Raw genomic sequence first — 8,475 nt, forward strand, 5'->3', positions numbered from 1 at the left:
CTTCTATTTCGCATTCAAATGCAAATGCTTGCTTTTTCTCTAATGTATGGGAACTTCTTGTTTTGGCTGTACTTCCCCATTGACAGTGTTGAAAGCTGAGTAAAGCTTTTCTTGTCTTTGATAAATCAATTCATGGTTACAAAAAACAATTGTGCCCAGAATGGGAAATCTTGGTGTTATTGCTATGCATGCATTTGTTATGAACAATTTTGGAAACACAAATAAACAGATAGCAAAAAAAAAAAAGTTATTCAACTTCAGCCTCTACATATGATTTTTAACAATATGCTAAGTAATACAAATTAGTTTGTTTTTTTCTTTTAATTTGTTTATCTACTTATTTTTGGTTTTATAAAATAAACTGTTAAAGTATAATTGTCTCTACCTTTATGCAAACATACAAATACATAAGGTATTTAAAAACTTTGGTATTCAAGCAGCAAGCTCTCTCTCTTGCCAGAGAGCCTGCTGTAGCAATGTAATGTACTGCATCTAAAAGAAACCTGACATTACATGCCATTACTGAGGAGACTAAGCACTTAGTACATGTAGTTATTTCAAATTAGTGTATCATACTTATTTTAATACCCTACAAAAATAAACATCAATATATTATACACACAGAATTCATCACAATAATTGTACTGTACATACTATTATAATTTTTATTAACAAGGTGACAAAAAAGTTATTGGTCTCACCTCGTCTACTTATATTTTTATAAAAGGTGGTCCTTGGCCTGTAAAGACATTTTAGGATCTCCTTTCAATGCTCTTTGCAAATCCTAATTACTTAAACATCATAACTGATAACCAAACAAACAAACCAATCAACTCTTTAATTATAAAACATGTTTTGGCACGCTATTTTGTGACCAGTTTTTATGAGCACTATGAAACAGCTGTCTCTAAATCTTAACATCTCTTTATTTAATCAAACTATGTATATTTTACTATATTTTAACTGTCTTCACAACATGTATTGATGAAGTAAATGTATCACAGCTATTAACCTTTCTTAACTGTCAAACCTTTATCAAATAATATTAAAATATGTATTTAAATTTTTCCATTAAACTGAATTACAGAATCTAAATTTCCAACTGGAATCATTTCATTATTTATTAAATGGAGATTATCTTACAAGTGTGAAAAATAATGCAGGAACAAACAAATTTCAAATTTGGAAAACTTAACTCATCATTAGTCTCTCATACATATATATATATATATATATATATATATTTAAACTCCTTTTAGCATAAATTAAAAATAATATAAATAAAATATTTATAAGAATAAAATTCTACTTTTCATTTAGTTTTTGAAAATAAATGGGATTTTTGTAGTACAGATAAAATGAGTCCATAACCTCATTAGTAACAGCTTTATTGAGTCTTATTTTTTTTACACAAATGTCTTTATTAATTTTTGTTTCTTCACATTTCTAGTTTATGATTACCAAAAATGGTTTGTGTCACTCTTATTAGAATTAATTCATTTTATGTAATGAAAACTTTGGTGAGAAAATTATTTTTTTTCAATTATGTTTATTTTTGGAATTAGGCATAAAGCTATACAATGGGCTATCTGTATTCTGCCCACCACAGGTATCAAAACTCAGTTTCTAGCAGTGCGAGTCTACAGACATACCGCTGTGCCACTGGGGAGCTTATCTCAATTAAATTGCATGCTTTTTGGAAAAATAGCAAGTTAAAAATTTTATTAATTACATTTACACATTTTTACGTATTTTAATTACATGGCCTCCATGTTAGTAGAGATGTTATTTATTTCAATATAATAAGTGAAGGGTCAAATATTGATGCGCTTACTTTAAACATTAACTCTTACACATCTGATCAACTTTGTAATAGTATACAGTAATATACTTCTATGCATTTCAAACATCTTGAGCTTACTAATATAAAAACTATATATTTAAGTGACATGCTTTTCTTGTATTATAAGTTTCACATTGCAATCAGAGATGAAAAACATCATCTTGTTCTAAATATTTTAATAACCAAAATACTTTATAAGGAATGAAACCTTAAATCTAGAAGAAATATATGAAAAATAAATTTTAAATCAAACTCAACAGTTTCTCTTCTATATATAATTTATCTTATTGTTTATACATATATTCAACTGATATCTGCTGTTGGCCTACTATAAAAATGTAGTAGTTCATATCTGTTTTTACACTAGTTCTTAGAATATTTTAATAATTTGATATAGTATACTATTATGCTCTATCTTACAAAATTTGTTCAGTAGAAATAAAGTAGAAAATAATTTACTTTCACTTATTATAAGTACAATGCTTCTCAAATTCATGTTATTTACATCTAAGGTCATTTTGAGAAGTATGTTATTAAGGGAAATGTTATGGCAAAAATACCATATACCAAGGCAACAGTGGTAAGAGAATTCATTTTAATTTTCCACTCTAAGTTCTTTTCTGTATTTTTCACCAATTTTTCTACATCCTCACCAACATAAACAGCAGTAGGTGGTGTGTCTCCTCCAAAATCTTTTAGTCCAATGTGAGCTGCAAGTAAAGTTTTCACTTCTTTTATATCTTCAAATGGAACTTTTTCTTGACATTGAAGTACAGAGAGAATCTGATCCAATCTGGTTGCCAAGTTGTCAGTATGAGTACCTATTATTTCACCACCAGCTGCACCATCTTCACTTTTAATACTTGTTTCTGAACTTTTTATATGTTGCAGAAGGATCTTAAGATCTTCAATAATGCCTGTCACTTGGGCATACAGAGTTTTTAGTGCATCATTTAAACTGATGAACAACTTCTCCAGGTCACTATGATCTGCAGTTTCTTGTACCAACCCTCTCAGTTCTTTCATTCGGAGCCAGTTATTAATGCTAGTTCCTAAAATTCCAATTACTGCTCCACAAACTGAACCAATGACTGACCAGTACTTCGTCCTCTCTGCTTGAGCCCGTTCCTTCTCATGGCTTTCTCTAACAGCTAATGATAATGCTGAGAAATATTCTCTCTCATTTTTCTCTAGCTGTTTAAATTCTTCAGTAAGATTTCTTTCTTCCTTAATAATTGCATGCTCCTAGAAAAGAAACTTTTATTATTAGTAGACAAGCTTGTCTTTAGAATTTTAATTGTATTCACACATTTATAAATATGTAAAGTCAAAATTCTACACTTGCATATTATTTTAGAAACATAAAATTCAGTCCATCTAGATTATTAAACATTTAAAAAATAAAATTCCTGACAATGTTTCAATAACAATAAGCTAGAGAAGTTGTATGTTAACTACCAACATTATAGAAAAAACATCTTTTCATGAAAGTAACTGTTTTGATCAATTTAACCATGTAAATATTACAAAGTATTACAACATTGTTTGTTACCTAGATTACAAATGTTGAAATAAACAACCAATAATTTCTAATATTGTAATCAAATGAGAAATTTCATTCACTTTCTAGTCAAGTCTGCCACTCAGTCTTCGATTTAAAGATTGTACAATTAAAGGCTATTTTAGCACTTTTTTTAATCAGCTGTCTTGATGAATTATCTTAGTGCTACAATTTACTTTAGTAAAAATGTATCACCTAAAATATTAAATAAATCCTTAAATAATGCGTTAATCAAAAGGTTAGTGTTACAACAAAATGTAATGTTGTGAAGAATATTAGTCTCCAACAGAAATGGATCTAAAAGTGATCAAATTGCTAATTAGTATTCTTACTCATAGTTGCACTCTTTAATGATCCACTATCTGAAAACTAAATTTTTTTACTTATTATTGAATACAAAATCAAATACAAGATTCATACTCGCAATGAAATTATCTTAATGGTCTGTTCATATTGTTATTTAACACAGTGATCTCATATTAGTACTCTACACAGTGTGGAGTTTATACAACATAATATGCAAACAGCAATTTTAGTCACAAGAATCAGTTTCCACTTGAGTAATGATTATGCTCCCAACCTAAATAATCAGTTAATGATAATTTCGCTTAAATATCATTCACTTACAGATAAATTATAGAATTATAGAGGTAAAAAACCTCATGTTACAGTACAGCATAATTATACTGAATACTTAAGTTTTTGTAATAACTGAAATATTTAAGCTGGCAATATTTATGTTTAAAATATAATAAAAAGTTTAACTATTGTACTTTATAGTAATTCAAATCTAATTTCTGAAGTACAATTTTTCAGTATTATAGTTCACTATATTTGTTGGAATTTCATCTTATGCCTGAAAAACAAATGTATAATAATGTATTATACAAATGTGTATAATATTCAAGAACAATCAAAAGTATGTAAGAATACTATTACAAAATACAACTTTTAAAGCAAATATTTTTATTTTTTAATATTCTCAAACAACATCAACTTGGGTTTAATTTCACTGTAGTCCTTTACATTTGAAAAATGCATAAGAGCTGTAAACATTTATCAAACAGTGGATTGATGCTATATATCTTTGTTTACAAAATTGGACACTAAAGGTTACTTGTATTGATTGAATTATCCCATTTCTCTGTCAACAAAACAACATTTTAATGGCTAAAATAAGACATATTCATAGCATGCCATTGAACTAAAATCACCTGCACTAAATATGACAGCCCTTGCAGGTTTTAGTCATGCAAAAAGTAGTTCATGTAATGCCTTTTAGATTACAATCAGGTTTGCTAAAACTCTTCTGGCTATTCAGAATTTACAATTTAGATTTTAAGCATTGACTAAATTTCTCACAAACTTTTAATGTCTATATACAACAATACAGTTTAAAAATGTGTTACTACATGTGTGACATCACCAGCCTAAGTCAATTGAAATACTAGTCACAGAAGCTAACAAGGTGGCATAAAGTTATCTTTGAGCTAATCTGTATATAAAGATAATAGTTGATTGAGTGGCTAAAGCCATGAAAATAATGGTTCTGAATTCCAGAGTATTTATTTCTTACTAGGAACAAAAGGAAAATAGTGGGGTAAAAAAAATGGCCATTATGACAGAAGCTCTAAATAGCCCTTGCAAAACACATTTTATCAATAGTTTCAAGCAGGAAGGATTATCACTGCATGTTTTCTGTGTTAAGTAAATGTCTTTCAGTTACTTTGCTGTTGCAAATTTCAACCTTTTAAGTAAATTTAAAGAAACAGTGTTATGTATGTGTAATTATTAATTCATCCAAGTTTTTTCCTGGGAGAATTGATAACATGAGTGCAATAAAATATCTCATTAAAAGTTTTAAAGCTAACTCTATGTGTGCTTTTAGCAATGTTTTCTTCTTAATTTTCAAAACTTAAATTTAAAATCAAGGACCTTAGTAATTAAAGTGAGATAACGATCTTCTCCTCTGGTGGTCTTATCCAATTCTGCATGAATCTCTTTTAAACAAGAAGCTATATGCTGTATCTGTTGCTGTCTGTCTCTGCGAAGCTCTTGAGTATCATTGAACTTTTGTTCTGCCTTTATAAAAAAATAGAAAGATAAATTACACAAACAAATACGTATTAAATAACTATTTATTAGTAAATTACCTTCAAAATTTTGAACAAATACATAGTAATGAAAAGTATGTTTTGTTGTACATTTATTTTAGGCATAATATAAATATATATCTTTTAATTTTTTAAGACACAACAAAAATGGTTTATAAATATATGATTAAAACTCTTGCTGCAGAATTAGACCTAAATATATTTCAATACTAAAAACAGAATTAAAATAAATATCTCTGGATATACCCTACCTTATAGCTTTGTCAATCATGAATACCAAATATGAACATCCCTCCTTAAGTTATGCAGTAAATGCTTCAGAAATAATGAAATTCAGAAAATTATTACATTAATACAAAATGCCAGAAACCTTATAAACAGATATTTGAAGCAACTTGTTGTTCACATTCTTCTAATTAGCAAAATGACAAGTTTGTCAAGTGAAAATTATCTTTTTCACAATTTCCACTAAAATACAATTCATAAGCTAACTTTATCAAATGCTTTTAAGAGTAAAAACATAGTAATATTTCACTCAATTAAAACCTAGTACATGTACATCTTAGCTCCATGTAAATTATGAATGAAGATTTACTATAATAAATCATTCCATATTATGGTACTCAACTCCAGAAATGGAGATGATGAATGAGGTGTGCAGATGGGGTACCTAAGAGAAATACATTTTCAGGTGAGAAAATTTTAACTTCTGAGATGATACCGCACTTCAGTACACAGAATAGCTAACACACCACAATAAAATGGTGGATGGGGCAGTTCAAACATTAAACCTATATAATTTCCCCTCAGGAAAACCCAAAGAGGTTAACACCTAATGGTTGGTAGACTGTATGGGCACACTTCTGGAACAATGGATCTCATATTAACCAGGTTATATTCTCTGCTGAAAGAAAAAATAATACAGTATCAGATATTGCATTGGTGGTGGAATTTTTCAATAACCAACTGAGCACTAGTATGGAAACTGTTGGTATGCAAAGATGTGTAGTGTGGTTAGGGCTCAATCAAACCTTGTGTGGCCTGGACTACTGGAAATACAGCATGGCAAGTGATTTTTGCCAATAACCTGAAAAACATCATTGTGAGCAATTTTAATCATTTCATGAAATATGATTTTATTTTCAGATCCGTGTTTCATAACGTAGTGAATAAAACAAATAGTAACCTCAACCAGAGTTTATCCACCATTATTTTGAACATTGGAAAAAGTAGCCAAAATTGGTTGTGAAACTAAACTTATTAATGGCACAAAAACTTTGTTAAGGAAAACTTTAGACTAAATAATTAAATAACAGGTAAAGCCAATGTATGGTTTAAATCCAGTAAATTTCGCGCTTATACATGCTATTAATATTAATTCACAAATATTGATCTGACTTTGACACACTTTCACATGGCTCAAACCTAACATTGAACTTGTGAATAACTTTTGATAATTTGTTGTCTGCTAGTACAATATAAAATTATCAGCAATATGGTACTTATTCATAAAAAAATATTTACTTTTACAATCAACTTACTTTAACATTTTGTTTTTTTGCCTCACAGTAACTTACACAATTAGATTGTAGTCCCAGTTTTGGAATAATAAAGGTGGAACAGAATACGAGTAGTCATCAGTATTGGCCAGCCCCAATCAAATATCTGAGGTTCCACAACTCAAGAGTTAAAAATGGAATATTATACATATATATTTTTTTACTGGATTCCAACCTTTAGTCATAGATTGATGCACTTTACACCACTAGAATCACAAGAAGAAAGCAACAATTTAGCAGATATTTTTTTTCCACCTGAAGAAGTATGAAAGGCAACATCCTTGGTTCAAAATGACTCATATGGTCTAGAATTATGAATTTTCATCCTCATTCCCCAACCATGTAGACAAGGAGTATTCTATTTGCCCCTGGAAATATGGGGAGGATGTGGAACCTATGCTCAACCAAGGATGCAGCCATTTTTTAAAATTTTCAGTGCACTATTTACAAAGAATCAATAGCACTGTTACAGTCTATTGTACATAGTCTCACAAATCACGTTTCTTTGGTAATTAGTGTAAATGTGTAAAGTATACTATACATTATAATCTACTAAAAACATATCACTCGCGAGGTGAGTAAAAACTAAAAACTATGATATTAACTTTTTTAGAAATTAAATCTTACCAAGTACTACGATGACTATTATTATGTATTATTGGTATTACTCTAATCAGTATAATATTTAGAGGTTAATGACGTATCGTTAAAATTTTCAACTATAACCTCTTAAGTCAGAAACTGCAACTTTGGTTCCACTAATACTAGTAACAGGCTACACAAACCTGCAAAACTTTATCCTGTGCTGCTTTCACTTCAGTCAGTCCTATAAAATCCTCATAATATTTCATCAAACGCGACATTTTTTCCACCATAGGTTCAGTGGAAATTTTAGGAGAGACTTGATTAGAAATAGAACTACTGTGTTTATTTATCTTATAATCATTATGACATATTTTAACAAAACGACGAAAAAAAAAATATTTTAAATTACCAACTCTCGCCATTACAATCTTATTTGCCGGCAGGTTTATACCCAAATATAAATCAAATATTATTATAAAGTTCTATAATAAGAATATCTTAATAATTTTAACGAGTTTAAAGAATTAAAACAACCATTTATTTCAGTTGAAGGATTCGATATGAATACACTATTTTAATTTTATTTCTTATCTAAGTAAATAAACAAATAACCTATTCCAAAGAGTTCGATATCAAAATATTCAAATAAGTTAAAATTAAACCATTTGACTAAAAACAATAATTTTATTTTATGCAGTAGACAGAGCACTGATAGCCCATTGCGTGTCTTTGTGCTAAAACAATCAATCAAACACATTTGTTTGTTTTTGAATTCTCGCACAAAGCTACATGAGAGCTATCTGCGCTAGCTGT

The 8,475-nt window shown here is 29.0% G+C and overlaps 1 protein-coding gene across 1 annotated transcript; it reads right to left on the minus strand.

Annotated features, from left to right (window-relative positions):
• Positions 1-1,371: 1,371 nt before the first annotated feature.
• On the minus strand, positions 1,372-8,118 carry LOC143253291 (mitochondrial potassium channel-like). Its single transcript, XM_076506914.1, has 3 exons — positions 7,863-8,118; positions 5,340-5,486; positions 1,372-3,088 (listed from the first exon to the last, which is right to left on the minus strand). The coding sequence occupies exons 1-3, from the start codon at positions 8,082-8,084 to the stop codon at positions 2,357-2,359; spliced, it is 1,101 nt and encodes a 366-aa protein (XP_076363029.1). The 5' UTR covers positions 8,085-8,118; the 3' UTR covers positions 1,372-2,356.
• Positions 8,119-8,475: the final 357 nt, after the last annotated feature.

This window comes from Tachypleus tridentatus, chromosome 6, assembly GCF_004210375.1.
Source record: "Tachypleus tridentatus isolate NWPU-2018 chromosome 6, ASM421037v1, whole genome shotgun sequence".
Classification (NCBI taxonomy): domain Eukaryota; kingdom Metazoa; phylum Arthropoda; class Merostomata; order Xiphosura; family Limulidae; genus Tachypleus; species Tachypleus tridentatus.